The sequence below is a fragment of the Silurus meridionalis genome, chromosome 20 (genome assembly GCF_014805685.1).
Source record: "Silurus meridionalis isolate SWU-2019-XX chromosome 20, ASM1480568v1, whole genome shotgun sequence".
Taxonomy (NCBI): Eukaryota; Metazoa; Chordata; class Actinopteri; order Siluriformes; family Siluridae; genus Silurus; species Silurus meridionalis.
The window spans coordinates 10422074-10445000 of NC_060903.1; the positions used below are offsets into that span (position 1 = coordinate 10422074).

At 38.9% G+C, this 22927-nt stretch overlaps 1 protein-coding gene across 9 annotated transcripts in view; it reads right to left on the minus strand.

Moving 5' to 3' along the window:
• cadm3 (cell adhesion molecule 3) overlaps positions 1-22025 on the minus strand; it is an 87129-nt gene extending 65104 nt beyond the window's left edge. For 2 of the 9 annotated variants that reach the window (XR_006928794.1, XR_006928795.1), the window contains exons 1-2: positions 21813-22025; positions 17584-17752 (exon numbers count right to left, since the gene is read on the minus strand). Coding sequence is in view for 7 of the 9 variants with exons in the window: in XM_046876064.1 (XP_046732020.1) it covers positions 17584-17689 (106 nt within the window). In the remaining 2 variants the exon portion in view is untranslated. Of the gene's footprint in view, positions 1-17583; positions 17753-21272; positions 21402-21526; positions 21784-21812 lie in introns of those variants that run through there. The other 7 variants (XM_046876064.1, XM_046876063.1, XM_046876070.1 and 4 more) reach the window with 7 other exon arrangements.
• Positions 22026-22927: the final 902 nt, after the last annotated feature.

Genomic DNA, 22927 nt, shown 5'->3' on the forward strand with positions numbered 1-22927 from the left:
GATAAAAGGCTTGACTAAATAAATACGTTTTCAACCTCGACTTGAACACTGAGACTGTGTCTGAGTCCCGAACACTGATTGGAAGGCTGTTCCATAACTGTGGGGCTTTATAAGAGAAAGATCTGCCCCCTGCTGTAGTCTTCATTATTTGAGGAACCAACAGATAGCCAGCACCTTTTGATCTAAGTAGGCGTGGAGGATCATACTGGTACAGAAGTTCACTCAGATACTGCGGTGCGAGACCATTGAGTGCTTTATCGTCAGTAGTAATATTTTATAGTCAATGCGAGATTTGATTGGGAGCCAGTGTAGACTGATTAAAACAGGGGTGATGTGGTCATATTTCCTAGATCTAGTGAGGACCCTTGCTGCTGCATTCTGGACTAACTGAAGCTTATTGATGCACTTACTCGCACACCCAGACAGTAAAGCGTTACAGTAGTCTAATCTAGAAGTAACAAAAGCATGAACCAGTTTTTCTGCATCCTGTAACGACATCATATTTCTAATCTTAGCAATATTTCTAAGGTGAAAGAAGGCGATTCTGGTGATATTATTCACGTGAGACTCAAAGGAAAGACTCGGGTCAATAATCACACCAAGGTCTTTGACAGCCGTACATGCTGAAACAGAAACACCATCCAGAGATGCTACGTAATCGGAAAGTTTACTTCTAGCTGCATGTGGTCCTAGTAAAAGTACTTCTGTCTTATCTGAGTTGAGCAGAAGAAAGTTATTAAGCATAAATGCATTAATTTTACATAAATGCATTGTTTTTACAGATTGTAAATATAAAAATTATAGACACAAAATAGTGTAACATTGTAAATGTATAGGTCTCTGTACATGGGTACTGACAGTGGCTGCCTAAATCAATTTATTACAATAAATGAATAAATAGGTGGTATTAAAAAATTGTTCATCAGTATAAACATTTTTTTTACTTCATAATGTAACTGCACCTTTCTTAGACTCTAAAGATCGGCCCATGTTACCACCCACTGATTAATCTCTCATTGTTATTGGCCTCAGCTGGAGAATGCAGCTTGGTCCATTGCTCCATCAACCCCAGCCATACATTACTCACAGGTAAACAAATGACATGCATTCAACCCTTAAGAGACCATATTTCCCAGGAGATCTTTGTAGGAATAAATGCAGCCCTCAGGGTAATATTGTAGGCCAGGAAGTGTAACTCACTTTCCAAGCGACTAATTGGAAGCAATGTCCTCAAGTGCTTTGGAATTTGGCCCCTCAATGAACTGAAACTCAGATGCTAAATATTTAGAATGTGTAGATGTTAAACTGTGCAAAGTCAAGTTATGAAAAACTTGGAAACATCTCTCACTTGTGAAGCAAATGCATATTTTAGAATACAAATAAAAAAAATCTTATCTGATTCACATACCAAGTCAAATAAATATGTACTTTTCTTTTTATATTAACAAGTTATCATCAAGCAAATCACCTCAGAGTAAGTAGAAACGTATTATTATGTTAGTAATGCAGCACAGTATATCAGTTTAAACCCTGAGGAATATTAAAGCAAACACTATGTATCCATACACATATTTGTGGATGTAAATAAAATAAAAAGGTTTAAAATAGATTAAATATTCAAGGATATCTTTGGTAAATATTTGGTTAGATTACTAAATAATTTTTTTCTCTATAGCTAAACCTTCAAGATCAACCAGGGTAAGAATGGTTAGACTTTCCCACTGAAACATTTAAACTAGTCACTACTCAAACCCATCAATACTTAAATGAAATCACTCTTTCTTAAAAGATTTAGCAAACTGATGTCATGTGAAATTATTCAATTAGTTAGGTAAAACTTAAAATAACCATGTTTGGTCATTGAAGGTATTTCAATTCGTGTGAAAGTATTAATACACTATTAACTATGGCATTTTGTAAATCAATTCTAAAATATTAAAAAGCTTCATGAAAGTCAATACAAAAAGCCAATTAAAATCAAGTAATGTTTTGCATTGTTAATGAAACTAGACTACATTAGATTTAGAGAATATTATTTGAGGTCATGCATGTTTGAGAGCTAATAATACAATCATGTTTTTCTTCTGAGAATTTATTTGAATATTATTTTAATTGCATTTAGCTTTCGATGTATTCCAGTGAATTTTAAAGTTAATAGGTTATTACTGGAACTAGTGGAATGAAATATCATGTGCAAGAAAGCAAGCAAAGGCTCAGAATAAAATCTCTCATGTAAATGGCAGCACTCTCGCTGGTGAAGTAGCAAGCTAGGAAAATTATTTTATTGATTATATAATTATTTGCTCATGTATATTTTACCTGTATGGTCACTTTGAAAAGCCAAATCAATATACAAGCAACAAGTAATGTATCTTTTATTTTTTATTTATCTTATTATTCCCAGAAAAAATTAAAACCCATGTGGGATTTTCAAGATGACAGGAAGTTGTGTCCTTTTTATGACTTTGTCATCTGGGGGCTCTAGAGAGTGAGTGACGCCAAGATAAGGGTGACTTTGTCTCTCTCTCTCTCTCTCTCTCTCTCTCTCTCTCTCTCTCTCTCTCTCTCTCTCTCTCTCTCTCTCTCTCTCTTCCTCTCTCTCACTCTCTCTGTCGATTTCTCTCTTTGTCACTGTTTGTACCTGCTGGGTAGCCAGGTATTACATAGACTTTTGAATATAAACTCAAGCTAAAAAAAGAAAGCTGTAATTATTATTCAGATCCTTATCTATGTTTTCAGTAAATAAAATTTTTTTGAAGGCTCTGACTAAAAGACCATAGATCTTGGCCAACTGGACTCTATTAATGGCATAAAAAAAACTCAGCAAATTTCCCTGACAAATACACTGATTCAGCCTAACCCAAACACGCAGCACAAATGTTCAAGTTCATTTGCAGGCCCCATGTACAAAAGCAGTCACCTTTATGGTTAATTAATCATACCAAATCTGCCAGTATGCCGAATGAACAACCCCAAGAAGCTTATTCGAGGAGAAACATTATGATAATTTTATGAAAAAATATATGTATCTGTGTAATTTGTTTCTGTATCATTGTCATATGTATTTATGTTGTCATGCTTTTTTTTTTTTTTTAGACTTAATGTGCTACTCTGTCTGAAAATTGTAAGCTAAATTCTTTTTAAGGGAGACTGAAGTTTTATTTCACAAAAGATTTTCACTGAGACTATAATGTACAGCTATGACAAGGTTTAATTTGTATTGACAATATTGACAGCATGGGCTTTTGTCACAAAACAAAGCAAACAGTACTTCTTTTTAAGTTTCATTATAATGGATGGCACAACCAACAGCAATGGCATGCTGGATTCCATTGTATCTAACAGTGATGCAATGTGCCTGCAATTTCTTTTTCTCATCTGTTTCTTATTCACCATACTATTCCCCCTTGCTGTGCTCTTGCAGGGAAACTCAGCAACCTGGAAGGAAAATATGGAAGCATACTCTAAAAATGTGTATATTGTAGCTCTTTGATAATGTCAAATTTTTATTTTAGAGTTTTTAAAGCTTTTGGAATAGGTTACTTTAGGGTTTTTAATTTCTACCTTTCTTTTTAGTCACCTGATGCCACTTCACAGTGTGTAGTGTTACTAGTGTATATGGAGGCTTTGCTTACAAATAAAAGATTAGTTTTATAAACAAACCTGTTAGTGGTCCAATATGACTTTTGGTTCTCGCATTTAGAGCTTTAAGTCAGTACTTTATTGTAAGAGGAAACAGTATACTTTAATAAGCCATTTTCATTAAAAAGGGCATTAGGGAGAACGCAGTGGTGGGGTAAAAGCACTGAGGTTTGAGGTGTGTATGGCATGACTATTAGTTGCTCCACTCACTAGGTCTGTCTAATCAGCTTTTCTGATATCCATTACTCTGCATTATTTATGCTACGCAGCCATCCTGTTCAAGGCCTACCATTAAAAGGAATTCCCTCAGGATTCCTGAAAACTATTATATAAAACATAAAAACACAGAGAAGCCATACAGAAGCCACCCTCACCCCACATGAAGAAAAACACAGGTATTCTTGTATACATTCTAAAGTAGCCTACCTGAATTTAGTTTATTGTCATGATCAATTTTGAAAGATAGACCAGTCACAATACCCATAATGAAATCTGTTTAATGGCAAAAACATCCACAATGTTCATGTAAGCATCAGAACTGGACTATGGAGCAATGAAAGAAGGCCTGGTCTGATGAATAATGTTTGGTTTTACATCATGTGGATGGCTAGGTGCATGAAAAGAAAGGCAAGCTGGCAAAAGCATTAAAAAGCTCTGGGCAATTTTCTGGTAGACAACCTTGGGTCCTTGCATTTATGGCAAAGTTATTGGCTAATAAAAATTTCCTTTTTCAGGTGCTGACTTGGTCTCCGAATTTCCCGGATCTCAATCTGATCAAGCATTTATAGCATGTGCTAAACAAAAAAGTATGGTCCATGGTGGCTCCGACTTACTGTACATGACTCAAAGGCTATGCTGCTAACAACTTGATGCCATATACAACAGCACATCTTCTGAGGTCTTGTAGAGTATTTTCTTGTGGATGGCATTAACAATGCTAAACATTGTTTGAAGATTTGGCGGCACAAGCCAGAATTATGCAATATCAGTTTTTTATTTTATAGCTGATCAGTGTAAGTTGGATTTTGCTTATAGCTAAATTTAGCAGGCATTTGGTTTGTTATGGTTTCTAAAAGTAAGCAACTTTAATGTATTTCCATATCTAGGAGTAATGAGATATTTTCCATCTTTCAGACAGCAATGACTAATCAATTTCCATTTCTTGGGCACTACAACCATTAGGTGATTTTCATTTGTGAAGTTTTAACGGATAGGGTTTTCCTTACTGGACCTGACAATCTTACTGAATAAACAGAATTTTTAAAATAAAGATTTATTTGGAAAGAATCATGCATGCATATTTTTCATTAATATATTTTGGTATAGACACAATGTATCAGTAACCAGTGCTGATTTAAAAAGAAACTGTATTCATAATAAAACTCTATATAGAATTTCTGTGTAAAGGTGCATTTACATTTTTTAATTAAATGTTGTAGAGGAAACTATACACCATGCATGACAGTGCAGAAACAAAACACAGTGCAAATGCACAGCAAACCTTTTAAAAGAATAAACAATTAATCAGACTACAAGCCAGATTTAACAGCCTCAGGCTGCAGCACAACACAAAAACACCATATTATATTGTCCATAAACTTGCACTGGTTATAAAACTTAAGGTATAAAACTGTAAATTGTGTAATATAATGACTGGTTCTTAATCCCAATTTTAGGTATCCCATCAAATGCCTAATTATGTAAAATTATCAGTATAATGTGTTTGCCCTATGACCAGATGATTGCAAGCTTGAATTCTGATGATACCAAAGCCATTCTCAGCCAGACTCTCTCTCACCTGTCTATCACAACAACAGTAGCCAATCAAGGACATCTGGAACTTCACACAGACAGTAACCCATGTTTCACCCAGAACCAGGGACCCTAGAAATGTGGCACCTTTTACACCAGAAAAAGTAAGTGCATGATCAAAAAGAAATTTCTATGGGAATGCTTCATATGGTAACTATTCTAGCTAAGCTTTTAACAGAAATATTAACCCTAAGTTTATTGTGTATTGGGTCACATCTGCAGTGTGTCTAAGAGAGACATGTCTTATATACTCATATAAGCCCCCCGTTCTGGCAATTTTAAAACCGTGTGTAAATCACTCTTGTATTTTCTCCATTAAACTCATCTGTTTCATATTATTCAGAAATTATAAATTAGATTAGGTGTAGTTGAGCAGAGAAAGAACCAAACATAAGAATGCATATGTAGCCTAATAATTATTCTTAGGCTTTAGTTTTTAAGTTGCTGTTTTTAAAATGACTTTTTAAAGTGGAGATGTCCATACAAGAGCTCCATATGCACAAACCAGACAAGAGCTCCATATGCACAAACCACATATTAAGTAAAGGATCTGTGTAAGGTCGTCTGTGTCAAAATCTGTAGCAAATGTATCAGCTGACAAGGCTCACCAGTATCATCCTAATTGGTTCTGCTAACACCAGTAACATCCTAATTGGTTCTGTGGAAAAGCATGGTTATTTAGCATCTTGACTGGTTACGGTAGTGCTTGTTGCAGTGTTGTTAAAGGCAAGCAAAGGCAAGAAGCCTTGGTCAATGGCTCGAAGTGGGGCTCAGAAACAGCCCCTGTCAGCCCGCTTGAGCACTTCAGGCATTACTGCCTCAATCACCAAAGAAACGCCCACTCCCAAACAGCTGCACGGATATGGCGTCTAATTTTTTGGCGCTTATAAGGACGCCTGAATCCTCCAGACAGTGCCAGATTGTCTTTAGGCTTGCCCTGATCACTCTCCAGCGTATTCTCTGTTTTGTTTGTTCTTTTGTTTCTGACCTGACCATTCTGTCCTCCGGTTTCCTGCCGCCAATTTTCTCCAACCAGGAACCCCGGTCCGCCGTTCCTTCTGCCGCCCTTTTCTTCCGACGCTGCCGTCGAGGCTGGAGAGCGGCCCGAGCAGCCCTGCTCAAGAATGGCAAAAGGCTTTGCCAGGGGGCCAACCGTAGGCGGCGCCTAGCCCCCGCTACCGTGCCAGGCAACGTGTGTGGCTCTCTACTCGGGACCTTCCCGTTAAGGCCACCTGTCAGAAGCTCGCCCCGCGCTTCATCGGCCCCTTCCCCATTTCCAAGGTCGTCAATCCCGTGGCCCTCCGACTCAGGCTCCCTAGGGCGCTCCGGGTCCACCCTACGTTTCATGTGTCTAGGGTTCGACCCGTTCAGGCCTGCTCCCTGGAACGCGCTCTGGTTTCCGACTCAGCTTTGATCTGCTCGTGCTGGACGCGCTCCGGTTTCCGTATCGGCTCAGCTCTGCTCGCGCTGAACGCGCGTTTCGGTTTCCGGCTCGCGCTGAACGCGCTCCGGTTTCCGGCTCGGAATCCTCACCTCACAGAATGGCACATCGGCTCCCTGAATCGGCTCCCTGAATCGGCTCCCTGAATCGACTTCCCGATTCAGCTCTGCACAGCTTTTCTCCCCTGCTCCTTTTGCATCTGCCTTGGATCCTATAGCCTGAACTTTCTGACAGCCCCAACACAATGGCCAGGTCCCACCCAGGCACTCTAGGTCACACCGGAGGCCTCAGCCTCCAGGTGCAGTGGAGAAAATGCATCACGGAGCCATTCCTTCGGCGAACTGTTCTTGAATACATTCCAGCATTGAACCAACCGGGCAGTTAACTGGATCCAAACGGTGCTGATCGCACCAAACAGTGAACAGCTCTGGAATGGAGAATTGAGAGCTGTGCCCCCCTCAGGGGCCACAGCCCCCTCAGGGGCCACAGCCTGGACAATGGGTTGGGGTGAATTATCATGCCCCCTGCTTGAGAGAGGAGATCTCCCATGGAGGGTGCTCGAGAAGGGCTACCAGGTCCGCAAACCACTGTCTGGCTGGCCATCTTGGGGCTACCAGGAGGAGACAGACTCCATCCAGGCAAACTCTCTCCAGAACTCCCAGAAGCAGCGCGATGGGGGAAGGCATACAGGCGCAGCCTTGGCCATTTAAATACCTAAATAGTTTATAGCTGGTTTTACTCTTTCATAGTGGTGTTAGCTATTTTTTTAGTCACATAAACCTTAATTTTACCATTAACCAATCTGATGGGTGTTACATATTGCCCAGGTAATTTGCCATGGCATGTATACCAAGTGCTTACCAAAGTATATATATCAATTGAACAGACAAGGTAAAATTTCATAATTTGCAATTAATTAAAGGTCAAACTAATATTTGTGTTTTTGTATGAGTATGTAAGGTGTGACTGCTTTTTGGTGTCTCTGATTGCAAAAATAAAACAGTCAATCATGCTGTCTATCCTTGGTAACACATTTATTTTAAATTTGATTTCAATAATAATTGATAACTGTCTTTTTGTGTTGCAGCAGCAAAATGGACTCAATGGACTTAAAGTCTAAACATTTAAATATTAATATCTATCTGAATGGATGGATATAAGACAGTATTCAAGATGGCGCCAGTGAGGTCGGCTGCCATCACGACTGCTCCGGCTACGTTTTCTCTTTTTTTGTTTATTTTATACTTTTATTTACTTAGTTACAGTTCCATCTACACAAGATGGACATCATTAGATATGACAAAGCCACTTCGTACCGGCGTCCGCGAGGGAAACGAGCCGACAACAGGAACAGGTTGAGGGCACGCGCACACCGCGCTCCCTTACCTAGTATCCTGTTAGCCAACGTCCAGTCACTGGAGAACAAGCTCGACGACCTCAGGGCAAGAGTCAAGTTCCAGACGGACATTCGGTACTGCAACCTTCTCTGCGTCACCGAGACATGGCTGAACCTAGCGGTACCGGACCACGCCATCCAGCCGGCCGAGTTTTTTTGGTTTACTGCATGGACAGAACACTGGAGTCGAGAAAGTCATGAGGAGGTGGAGTGTGTCTCTGATGGTGAACAACCACTGTTGCAACAGCGCAAGCATCGTACCCCCTTTCAAGCTCCTGCACACCAAACCTGGAACTACTGACCATCAAATGTCGGCCCTTTTATCTACCTCTGGAATTCAGCTCGGTCATAGTCAGTGTCATTTATATTCCACCTCAAGCGGACACAGACACTGCAGTATGGGATTTACGACAAATCAGTGGACGCTTTGGATGACGCAGACTGGGACATGTTCAGGTGCAGCTCTGATGACGTCAACATGTTTACGGATGATACGGTGCAAAAAAACACCATCAGAACGTTTTCCAACCAGAAGCCATGGGTGGATAAAACCATCCGCGACGCTCTAAAATCCTGCTCCGCTGCCTACAACACAGGGCTCGCCACCAGGGACATGGACGATTACAAGGCTGCGTCCTACAGTGTTCACAGAGCGGTGAAGGATGCAAAGCGGTGCTACAGGAGGAAACTAGAGTCACAGTTCCAACATGCTGGCTCTAGGAGCCTGTGGCAGGGACTAAGAACAATCACGGACTACAGAACACCATCTTCTAGAATGGTGAATGCAGACACTTTTCTGGTAGACAAGCTTGTTTCGAGGCTGCAGCTAACCACGGTAGAGGCGCTAGCGGCACAACCAGCATGCACGCTGAGAAAGCCGGAGAGGTGAACACGTTCACCATCTCGGAGCATGACATGAGGAGGGCAATCAAGAGAGTGAATACCAGGAAGGCAACAGGACCAGATGGCATCACAGGTCGGGTCCTCAAAGCCTGCACTGACCAGCTAGCACCGGTGTTCACTGAGATATTCAACCTCTCACTGAACCAGTCTGTTGTCCCCTCATGCTTCAAACAGTCCACCATTGTTCCTGTCCCAAAGAAACCCCAGCCCGCCTGCCTTAACGACTATAGCCCTGTAGCCTTGACATCAGTAGTAATGAAGTGCTTTGAGAGACTGGTCAGAGACTTCATCACTGCATCACTACCAGACACACTGGATCCTCTACAGTTTGCGTACCACCAGAACCGTTCTACTGAGGATGCCATTGCTCATCGCCTCCACACTACAATGAGCCACCTGGACTACAGAAAAGGGAATTATACAAAGATGCTGTTTTTGGACTACAGTTCAGCTTTTAACACCATAATTCCCTCCACACTCACCTTTAAGTTGGAGGTCCTGGGACTCAGCCTGCCGCTGTGTCAATGGATCTCTAACTTCCTGACAGACAGACCACAAGTCGTATGGGTGGGAAAACACACCTCATCCACCCTCACCGTCAGCACTGCAGCCCCCTGCTGTACTGTACACATACGACTGTGTGGCCATTTCCAACTCCACCACCATCATCAAGTTTGCTGAAGACACTGTTGTGGTTGGCCTGATCTCCAACAATGATAAGATGGCCTACCTCAGGAGGTTAAAAACCTGGAGAAATGGTGCCAGGAGAACAACCTTCTCCTGAACGTCAGCAAGACTAAGGAGTTGAAAGTGGACTTCAGCACAAAGTCATACCAACCGCTAAACATCAATGGGACCCCAGTGGAGAGAGTGGACAGTTTCCGGTACCTGGGTGTTCAAATAACACAGGACCTGTCTTGGTTCTGTCACACCAACACCCTGGTGAAGAAGGCCCAGCAGCGTCTGTACCATCTGAGACGCTTAAGGGACTAAACTACCCTCTCAGGTGCTAAAGACTTTTTACACTTGTACCATTGAGAGCGTTCTGACGGGTAGCATCACTTCCTGGTTTGGGAACAGCACCATGCAGGACAGGCGAGCCCTCCAGAGGGTGGTGCGTTCAGCTGAACGTACCATCCACACCAAACTCCCTAACCTGCAGGACATCTACAGCATGCGGTGCCGGACCAGAGCCAGAAAGATTATGAAGGACCTCAGCCATCCCAACAATGGACTATTTTCTTTGCGTTCAGGGAAACGCTTCCGCTCCCTGAAAGCAAACACAGAAAGAATGAGGAGGAGCTTCTTCCCGCAGGCCATTTGGAGTTTACCCCGGAAACACTCAGGATCTAAAAGCAGGTCACTCTCTCCATCATCACACTTCTGCAAATATTTTTCTTTTCACACTACAACACTTTAACTCTGGACAGTCACTTTAACTGTGGACTTGCACAGTGCACTTTCTACCACACCACACCGCACACGGTCACTTTATACCACACCATACTGCACACGTTCACTTTAAGGACAATCACATCAACCTCCTTATGTATTTCCTGTTTACTGTACATAAGCATACCTTGTATCCATAAGCATACCCTGTATATACACTTTTGCCTATATATATCTTTATATCTTTGTATATTTTATATTTTTCATAGTTTATTCTCTTTTTTTAATCTGCCTTCTTTTTTCTTTGTTTTATTTCTTCCCCCCATCCTATTCCCTCAAAGCATTTCACTGCTTGTCGTACTCTGTATGTGTATGTGAGAAATAAAATTTGATTTGATTTGATTTGATTTGATTTGATTTGGATGGATGGATGGATGGATGGATGGATGGATGGATGGATTGGTTAATGGCAACCATCCATCCATCCATCCATCTAAAGCTTTATCCATCTATCCCCTTTCAATCCAACCAAGTCTCCTAGTCGATCTGTTACTACATATTCATTTCATTATATTTGAGGGTGTGGGCATGGATAGAGGGTGATAGTGATCTTGTACTTGGCAGTTTCTTTCTTTACTTGATGAAAATGAAAAAGATCAGGAACACATAATTGCAGAAACTAATTCTTTGTCATGATGTCATATAAGTTGAGCAAGGATATTAAAAATGTTAAATTGTAAATATTTACTCAAGAAATGCTTTTTAATTGTTTAATTCCACTCAGCATGAACATGGCTTATTTGTAAGTTCACTGAACTGTTTGAAAATTGTGAGTATTAATTCGGATTTTGCATTGCTGAAGGCCAGAAATTAAATTAATGGTACTTAATTTCCCTAGTTACTTCATTTCATTCCATTTTACTTGCACTGTTGTTTTTGAATGGCACAGCATCTGATACTTTTCTGGCAACACAAAGTACCAAAATAACATGAATACTGAAAGATAAAAAAAAACTAAACACCAAGATACAAAAGCATAACAAAATATTATTTCTATTAGAGTAAAAACAGGAGGTACTAGCAGCCACAGATCACCAATTAATTAGAATGCCTTTGAAAGGAAAATATGCCTTTTAACACCATATATCCTTTTATAACGATAAGGTAATACCTGTTTTATTTCTTGGTAAATGTTGACTTCATGTCATGATCAAATAAAAAAAGATGCTAGACATAAATGATTCCAGGTGGTATCAATCTAATAAGGGGCTTCCAAGATGATGTATTCCAGATATGTATATTTAAAAAAATTCCAATTTCACTTGATGAACCACTATTGATGTGATTCGAGTGAAATAATTACTTTGTTGCATTCTTGGGAAAAATAGCATTGAATAGATGATTGCTCATCTTCAAATTCAACATACTGTTACTTAACAAATTTCTTCAACTGCTGAACATGCTCTTATGTCCTTGGCATAAGTAGAGTAAAAAAAAGTTAATAAAAAATGTGAATTTTGTCATACAAACAATATAGTTGTACAACAGCAATTTAAATACCATACTAACTTCACTAGTGAAATGTTGTCATCTATTCCTATGACTTGCTGTATACAAAATAATATTCTTTTATAATAAACCATTTACAAATATGTTTACTGCTACTATGTAATGCTTATAGGGATTGTGTAAAAATTAACCCCATACACAATGACCAGTGCCATCACATTGCATGCATGCTTAGGTTCTTAATACTGTACTTAATCACAAGCTGCTTCATTATTAGATTACTGATCATGCACATTACTGAAGATGCACATTATATTATCTCAGAAGGAACGACAGGCTCCCTAATTCAAGTCCCTAATGGCAGATAGTCAAATGTGCTGTGAAAACACTCAGACCGCTTATGTTCACAGCCACAAGCACTTCACATCCACATATATCTCACATGACTAAACCTCCTGTGGAGTATGGCAGGATATTTGCCAGTAGCAAAAAACCTGTTACCACTAAGCAGTTTAGACTGCACCAGACCTTTCTCAACCTTTTCACACTGATGATCCATTGATTAACAGGTAAGTTCTGTTATACTGTCAAAGAACTAATGAAAGCTATTTAAAATGATCATAAAAAATAAACGTAAACAAATCTGAATACAGAAAATATAAAACACAATCATTAATATTTAACCAAGGCAGGCAATTTTAAGGCGTGTTAATAAATTTAAAAAAGCAGATTCCAGAAAAGTTTCAGTATATCTAATTATTTATTGCTACACATTGAGTGCCTTGCATACATACAATATAAAGCAAAAAATAGGTGCACATCTATCACACCCATGCCCACCCCTTCACTTCTGTAAAAAATAGGGGAATTTCGGATTTTACAGTCCCCTTCGAAAGCATTAGTAAACAAATGACATTTTTTCATTTCCTGAAATGTCTTGCTGTCCTACCCAACTTATGATATGGCACCTTTTGTTTGATCCAACCAATCAGAAATATTGAACTTTGAGATTGACAGGTGTTTTTTGATGCTCAGGTGTGTCCTGTTCATTGTTAAAAAGAATAAACCAATGAAAGAAAAGTAACATTTTTAAAGCTGAGAAAAGAGAGAATATAGATCACATTCATTTGACAAGCATAGGGCATAGCCAGTACAACATTTTTAAATGTTCTGAAATAGAAAGATATACTAACAACCAGCCATGGAATAGTCTGCTAAGAAAAACACCAGAAGTTGATTAAAAAATTTATGAAAGCTATGAAAAAAATAATAATAAATTACAATTATTGACATTCACAAACAACCTCCATATAGTAGGGATAACTGTTACAGTCATTGACATTCACAAACAAACTTCATAGGGTTGGGGTAAAGACATTAGGGGCAAAGAAGACTTTAAGTGCAGAGGAAAAATAAAAAAACAGTCCATACCACAAGAACCACTCATTAGCAATAAGAATTGGAAAATGTAAATTTGCAATGAAATACACAGATGAACAATGAATAGCATTAACTCAGAATTAACTGCTACCAAAGTGCTAAATAGGCCAACGCGTTTGTAGAGAAATGGACCTGTTCATGATTGAAATATAAGCTCATTGGACAAGTAGGGTGGAGGTAGTGTTATACCTTGGTCTTGCATGGTCACCTCTGGAACAGGCTCACTAATCTTTACTGAAGTGACTCATGATGGTAGCAGCAGAATGAAATCACTGGTCTACAGAAACATTTCTTCTGGCAGTTTACAGAGAATCACATCCAATCTTATTAGAAGGGAACTTCATTATGCAATGAGACAATGACACAAAAAACAACTGCCAACACAACAAAGGACTTCATCAGGGAAATAAGTGGAAGGTTTTAGACTGGCCAAGTCAATCCCCAGACCTTAACCTAATTGAGAATGTATTTCGCATGCTAAAGAGGTGACTAAAGGGAAAAAACACCAAAACAAACAAAAGAAGCTGTGGTTTGCAAATGTCAGTGGGCTTGATGCTGTTATTGCAAACTAGGGATATGCCAAACAATATTATGTTTTATTTAAAACATGGTCTGCCACCTCCTTTAAATCCTATGGTAAATAAAACAAAAATCTGTTCTCATGTTCATTTTTTTTTTAAATCTCAAACCCAAATATTTGTAGTGCTTAAAAAAACAATTGTATTGAGTTTGCTTTTTTTTTTTACTTTCTGAGGTGTATGTATGCCATGAAACTAAAATAAGTTCAGGTACAGAACTAATGTAAATAAAAAGTATAAATATAAATAACATTTAAACAAGACACATAGGCATCTCCAATTAAAAGCATACAAAATACCTAGACAAAAATCATAGACTCTCCATCAAGCCAAATATAAAAGAGCAGTTGGACACACCAATACTCACTGACAGGAGGAAACAACAAATATGTTCAACTTTGCTCAACTGGGGTGTAAGTGCTATATTCACTGTTTTCCCTGTGGTGAATTAACCACCAAGCACTGTGACCAAAAGCAATCTCAAAGTTATTTGGTCCAAACTAACAAAGAAGCAACATATTGTATCTGTACGGCCAGAAAATGCCCAAATGTAATTATGACACATGCTACAATGAAATACATAGATTAAGGAACCCTTAGACTCCTGAGCCATTTGGTAAGAATTCTCCTACCAAAGATCTGGGGATCTATATTTCATCATTAGATTACTGACTCTTCAGGAATAGTGTGGTAGCAAGCTTGGAGGTCCTCTACATTCATGGAGTTACTATGCCAGTGACTAGAAACAACAGCAAATATCCCTGGGATTAATCATCTCTAAAGTATAGTCCAAATTGTATTTCAGGTAAATCAGATGCTTGAAAGATGTCTTTTGGGATTTCATGTTATAAAATAACAATGTAAAATTGAGTTGTGATCTTTATTTGCTAAGCATTATCCTGACAAACCTAAAGATTGCAGTAGAGTGTCACAGATCACCATTGCAAACCCATGCCAAGTCACATAGCCAACATTTAAGATGTTTCCAATATTTAATTATTCTGATGGAATTGTCTGGTTCCTTTTAAGGTTTCTTCCTTATGCCATCTCGGGGAGTTTTTCCTTGCCACAGTTGCTCATCAGGGACAAACATACTTACAAAGAACATATTTACGTTTAATCACCACATTATCTGTGTAAAGCTGCTTTGAGACAATGTTCATTGTTAAAAGCGCTATACAAATAAAAATGAATTGAATTGATGGATTTTGGTCTTCTTCAGAACACTCCTCTAAATAGGTGTACTGAACTGGTCACTCACACATGCTGGTGCCATACACAGAGGGAGTTTACAAAAATCACCTGGAACGGTAGATAAAGAAAATATGTGTATTTTTAAGATTGTCTGACAGGTGAAAACTAGCTTGAAAGAAAGATGAATGCAGCTGCCTTACAGCTCTAGGGTCCTGATTTAATTCTGAGCTCAGGTATCAGTCTGTTTAACATGTGCTGTCTGTCATTAGTTGCTCTGCCAAAATGTGTGTATATGCAGTCTGGCTACACTAAACTGCCGTGTGACAATGTTTGTGAATGATGCCCTAAGATAGACTGGCATCTCCTCATGGGTCAATTGTCTTGTGTTTTTAACGTTTTTACTCGGATTAGTTCTGGATCTGCTGTGACCAGGATAAAGCACTTTTTGATTTTGGATTATTAAATGCAAAAATAAAAGTTGCACTGAAGAACAACCAGAACCATATAGTTGCTCCATATGACTCTGGCACTTGCCAGTTGAATTGTGCTAGTTTATCTTAATAGCTTTTTTTTTTTTTTTTATCTTTCAGCTCAATACTCGAACTCTAATCTGCTCCTGGAGTATAAAGCACTGTGAGAACTGGTGAAGGAATTCACAAGGAAAAACAGATGCTATATCAGTTGGTGTTTGGCAGAAAGAAAACATCCTCTGTTTATGTATTGATGGCTGAAAACTCTGATTGCCACTGCTTGTCCAGAATACTTGAAAGCTACCAGTGGTTATATATCCAGGACTAGGCATGGAATATCATCAATGGTTTATGGCAATTTGGTCGGAATTCCTGACAGTTCTACGGGGTTCATCGATTTCAGATTATTAACCTAGCAATGTGGAAAGGTTCCCTGGTGGTCTAGTGGTTAGGATGCGGCGCTCTCACCGCTGCGGCCCGGGTTCGCTCCCCGGTCAGGGAACCAACCCCAGCCACTCTTAGTGCCAGTCCCAATCCCATATAAATGGGGAGGGTTGCGTTAGGAAGGGCATCCAGCGTAAAAAACGTGCCAAATCAAACATGCGGATGATCCGCTGTGGCGACCCCTAATGGGAGAAGCCGAAAGAAAGTTTTACCTAGTAATGTGGAATTTAGTGTGGCATGGAATGGACAACACTCATTATGAATGCTGGTCCATCTGAACAATGTGGTGTGATATACAAGATTGTTTCAGAAACATTAAAGAGAGAATTTAAATTATTGTCAGGTCTTTTACAGTCAGAATGAGTGTTAATAAATAATGTTGTGCTGAAATAAGTGTCTGGAAACTAGAAAGAAATTAGAGATCTGCTTGGGTTTTGCCCACAGATAAGCATAACATATTGCATATTTACTCATGTCAATCTCCAGGATACCACAAGCTAAGCCTAGAATGGATGGCATGCCTGAGAACGAAATTCACATCAAAGGGTACCAAAAAATGCAGACATCAGCAAAAAAAAAGCACATGAAAACATTTTCATACACCCAACAAAACTGAATTCCATTTCATTGGGTAGCCAATGGGGACAGTAACAACTACAAAAATAGTCACAATGTATAAAATCTAACATTGTGAATACAGTGCACAGTGATATGATTTTGAAAATGTATCTCCCAGCATACAGAGTGTTAACATAAGCCAAATAAACACAACCAGTACTTGCTGCATACTAACAGTATGTGCTGTATATTCTGGTCTATAATAGAAGTAGAGATTCAGAAATAGGAGCCAGAATTGTGGTAACAAAAAATAGCAATCAGGTAGAAAATGTTTTTGTAAATGAAGTACAATTAAAAAAAAATAATAATAAATACAAATTATATATATATACTGTATATCAATTTCCATATGTATGAAGAATTCTGCCACACCCTGTATATACGTTTGTTGTGCCAATAAAGCAACTGTATTCAAATTAGAAAATAAAGATTAGCACTCATCTGCTGTTAAAGTAAGAAAGCACATGAGCTCTAGTGGCCATTTAAGTCCAAGACACAAAACAGGGTTAGAATAGGCAAACTGTGTGTGCCATAGCAAGAAAAGAAATATAAAGAATGAACACAAGATATCTGAAGAATATGAGCGGTGTTGCAGTGAGATTTATGAGACTGTATGAGCTAAAATTTGGAAGTGTTAAAGGGAAGTCCTATGTGTTTATTAAAGGCTCTATGAATCTCTTGGTTTAACCGAACAATTAAAAACATGAAAGAGTGGACAGAAAAACAAGATGAATACTTTCTTACCATACATGGAGTTGCTCTGAATGGAAGCCACAAGAAGCAGCAGGGTAATGACTGTAGACAGTGGGAATGACGAAAATGCCATATTCACTTGTAAAAATTCTCTCATCCGTCTGTCCGTTACACTGGAACCTTGTAAAAACTGAAGGTGCAATGCTCACTGAAAGGCTACCTATACAGAACAGGAACAGGGAACACATAAAACCAACATATATTAGTGAATTCAGTTTGCTGGTCAGTTGTTGGTGCACTCTTACAAAAACAGACACAGACACACGCACAAACATACACATTCATTTTGACATAATCATGAACTGCCTCAGAGATTCCATCGATCTTCCTGTATCACTTGCTATGTGTGTGGTGACGCAGCATTCAAATCTCAGTGCCTAAAACATGAAGCCTAAAGTCTTTTACAAAAGAATTATGATTTTAAAGGTTGTGCTTTTATTAGTTACATCACATAATTAACCACACTCAAATCTGTTTTTCTCCAACAGAAAATAAAAAATGTGCAGCAATGTAAATCATTGATAAAGTAATTCCAAATCGACATCTTCTAATCTGCTCAGGTTTACAGTAAATAAAACTAAATATGGAAAATGGGACATAAAGCCGGACAGGATATTGGTGTTTAAATAAAAAATACAATGATACATTTTTCAAAGCAGATGGAATTTTATAAAGAGCATCAGAGATTGACTTGTATGTTGTTTGTGCCTTATTTTGTAAATCCTGTGGTTAGGAGACATCTGTGGATTGATTTAGTTAAAGTTAATCTATTAAGTCTTACTACTATTCTTTTCACTTCAAAGAGCTAAACAATGTTTAAAAATACTTTTTTTGGCTGATATACAAACTGAAACAAAAACTGTTCTATGATAAAAAAAAATGTATTATTTTATTTTTTACGTGAAATGTGGTTAAAGAAATCCTGCTATCAATATTAACAAACAATTGGGCAGACTGTCTTCTGTGGTCAGTTTATTAGTTACGTGAATTATATCATTGACTAACTACTACTCTAGCTACTACTTATTTAAGAGAATTAAAGTTAAAAACATTCTTCTGAATAAGAGATGGGAGAGATTGCAATGTCTAAAAATCTTTACACCCTGATTATGAACATACCAGCACAGAACATTACCAAAGTGTGCCTGGGTCAAGGAAATCAGAGTTAATGCTGTAGTATATATCTTTTATGTAACATTTAACAAAATACAACAGCACACCTTCATTTTGTTGAGGTCTTGTGAAGGCCATGCCTTGAGTCAGAGCTATTTTGGCAGAAAAAGTAGGACCTACACAATATTAGGCAGGTGGTTTGAATGTTACCAGTGGAGGGTTTGTGTGTGTTTGTGTTTTGTGACCTATTACCTGTTTTGAAAGTGCTCTAACCTTAGCCAATATAATTTGGCCCTTGTCAAAATCAAAGTCAAAGATCCTTGCTTATATAATGGGGAGGAGGTGGCTTAGTGGTTAAGTCATTGAACTTTAGATTCAAAGGTTGTGAGTTCCCAGCCACACTAAGTTACCACTACTGGGACTCTTAGTTTAACCCCAAAGCTGCTCAGTTGTAATAAGAAAAATGTAAGTCGCTCTGTATAAATGCGTCTGTCAAAAGTCACAAAAGTAATATCATACAGTGTGTGTGTGTGTATATATATATATATATATATATATATATATATATATATATATATATATATATATATATATATATATATATATTTTTTTTTTTTTTTTAGGGCTGTCAAAATTAAATATAATCTACTTAACTGTTCTACTTATTTCATCTTACTTTAACAAATGTCTTCATTCCTTTTATCCTTCATTTATTCACTCCCCTAATTTAGTGGCTAGCGGCTAACGCCAGCGCTATGGATTCTTTAGCATTTTCATGCATGCGTAAAACAAATCTAATTTCCGATATGGAGTACACAGCCACAGACACTTTTTTTTATACCCCTGGCATTGATGTGTATGTTTTCATGTTTAATAATAATAATAATCATAATAATCATAATAATAATAATAATAATAATAATAATAATAATAATAAAATACACTCAAAGAGCGAGGTGGAGACTAAACAAACTTAAAATAAACCGTCACTTAATACAATACTGAAGAAACTCAGATTTTACTGTGAATATATTCCGCATGTAATAATTATTGCATTCGGTGCACAACTGTACTGAATCGAAAGCCTTTTAACAAAAGATTTTGGTTAAAATACGTGCACCGTTACACCGTTACACCCGCACCGTTACACCCCACCGTTACACCCCTAGTGTGTGTGTGTGTGTGTGTGTGTATATATATATATATATATATATACACTAGTGTGTGTGTGTGTGTATATATATATATATATATATATATATATATATATATATATATATATATATATAGAAAGAGAGAGAGAGAGAGAGAGAGAGAGAGAGAGAGAGAGAGAGAGAGAGACAAAGAAAGTAAGAGACAGAGATAAAGATACCTTAACCCTAGGTAGACTGATAGACTGATTGATGTTATAAATTTCCACTTGGAGCTAGTACAATAATCTGAGCAGTGAAGAAGAGGGACAATTATTCTTTATTATTAATTATTCTATTAATTATTATTAATTCATCTATGTGTTTCTACAAAAAGCTTCATATAATTCTCTAATTACCAAAGCATTAGATAATTAATCAACACACCTTTACTTAAATTCGTTCATCATGTGATTCCAGACAGGCTTTTTCGCCACAACCCCAAGATCAATCTGTGCACTGTTTTACACACGTATGGGTCACAAGTATAAGTTCCTTGTACAGTAAAACAAATAACAATATTGTTCAGTTTAGTACTCCAGATTCTGTCTAATAATTCTACAGATGCACTTGAATTTGACACTGTATTTTGATATATGCAGAAATAAAGTGCTTCAACACGATTCTTGGCATTTCAGGTGTTTTTGTTCCTGTCACTGATAGAACTGATAGTACCTGCAATTATTTGGTGTCCCCATTGTCTGCTATTGTTCTAAGTTGTCGCAACTCTGCGCTGGTGATGCATTCGTTATCCAACAGAATTGGCAATTTGAATCTAAGGACATACTATGACCGATTTGTCAAATAATAAAAATGGACGTTTTACAGGAGCTCAAATTCATCTATGGGTGGGGAACTAGAGTGAATTCCTGCATTCAATCGTTTACAACATGAGAAACCTGTCGCCACTCAGTATCCACCCCGAGCAACCTCATAAGACAGAGGCCACACACGCACGCACGCGCACACACGCACACACGGGCCTTGCCACGCGCGCAATATTGTAGTCAGCTCACAGAGACTGCTCAAGACACGAGGGCCATAACACACTCGTGAGTACGCACAAGCGCACTAAGGGCTGGGCAATGGCGTTTCCACTTGTATTCCTCAGCGCGGATGTCTGCTATAGCGTTTCCCACGGGGCAAATGTTTGTTGTTATTTCGTGATTTGCGTAAACAGTGTGCACAGAGGGAAAAAATGAGAGATCGCAATGCAACTTGTTTTCTTTTTCAGAACAGAAGTCGAGCAGCAAAGCCTAAACGGCCACCTTTGCATTGAAGTGCAAGGTGCCTGATAAGCTACGGGTCTCCTGTAAGCCGAAACAGACCCACCCGTTATCTCTCTCTCTCTCTCTCTCTCTCTCTCTCTCTCCATACTCACACTGTCCCAATCCCCCGCTGCGCAGCAGCCCCTCGGTCCTGCCGGTGGGCTACCGGGAGCGCCCCGCCGACACGCGGCAAACAGAAGCAGGTGCGCACAGCGCGAGCTCCCCAATGCAGAAATGGAGGCAGAAGACGGATGGTAGCTCACGAAGGGAAATGAGAGATGGGAGGGGAAGGGAGGGAAGGAGAGAGAAGCAGAGAGAAGGGCAGCGGCAACCAGCCCCAGAACAGTAAGCATACAGACTTACCTATCAGCACAGCCTCCGCCCGTACTTCATAACCACCAGAAAGGTGTTTTTGGTGTGTCAGTAAGGATGCACGAGCATTCCACAACACAGAGCGCGCGTCTGGGTGTAACGTGAATCACTGACGGTTATTTGGAAGAAAAATAATGACGCGGCCGATAATAAAAGAAAATAACAGATACTGACATCTAAATTTTTGCATTAGGTTTTGGACGCGCGCGCGCGTGTGTGTGTGTGTATGTGTTTGTGTATATTCAGTGGGAAAAAATGGAACAGCTTCTATACGCACCCAGATGCTCTGCCCGTGAAGCGCAGTTCTCTGCGTTCTGGATCTCTGCACACTGATGGTGTTCACGTTAAGGTCCGACTCACGCTTCCCTTCGTGATGTCTTTTCTTCTGTTTTTTGTGTGCCTTTTTTTACCGTCTCTAACGGATACCGTGTACTGCAGCAAAACACGGTCCGACTGAAAGAAGACAGAAGCTGGGAGGAAGTAAGGGAGGGGAGGGGTATGGCGAGCGATGGGGGGAGGGGGGGAGAGGAGAGGGGATTTTAATACGATTTGGCCCGTACCATTCGGATAACAGGGCCAAAGAGAGATGGAGAGAGAGAAAAAGACAGAGAGAGAGAGAGAGAGAGAGAGAGAGAGAGAGAGAGAGAGTTATAAAGCGACGGAGAGTCCTATTATTATTATTATTATTATTATTATTATTATTATTATTATTGTTGTTGTTGTTGTTATAGTTGTTGTTTTTGTTGTAACAAATAGTAGACAGAAAGAACCCCGAGGTCTTTTCCATGATCATCGCAGTGGGATGTCCAAGTTTCAACACATGGAGTGGAAAAAGGCGGAGGAAGAGCTTATTAAGGGGTGTCACCACCTAATTATAAAATCCCCTCCAAATGTACTGAATAGACAAGGCTAATTCTGTTGCTGTTGACATACATTGGATCCATTTGGTTTGGATTTTAAAAGATGCATGTCAGAGGAAATCCTCACGTGTTCAGAAATGGAATATTTGATGGCAGACCACAACAATATTTGATTGTATATACTTTTATTGCAATAACTGCATGAATCTGACGACCCACTGACATTACTAAAATTGTTGCATTCTTTGTTTATGGTGCATTTTGGGTTTATATACTCTTAAATTTATTCTGCTGCTAATAACATGATCTACATCATCGATAAAAACTAATGATCGCATTCCTAGGGCATCCATCCTCTACCTCCCTCATGCTTGTCCAATGCGCCAGTACCAGTGCGTGTTATTTGGATCATGAGTCAATCCTTTCTTTTCTGAGATGTAGACCTTTCTGTCATGTTGAAAGAGGTTAACAAAGATCTTGCGTTTCTTTTAGTTCTGGTACGGTTTCAGAATGGTGTATTGGTATATATATA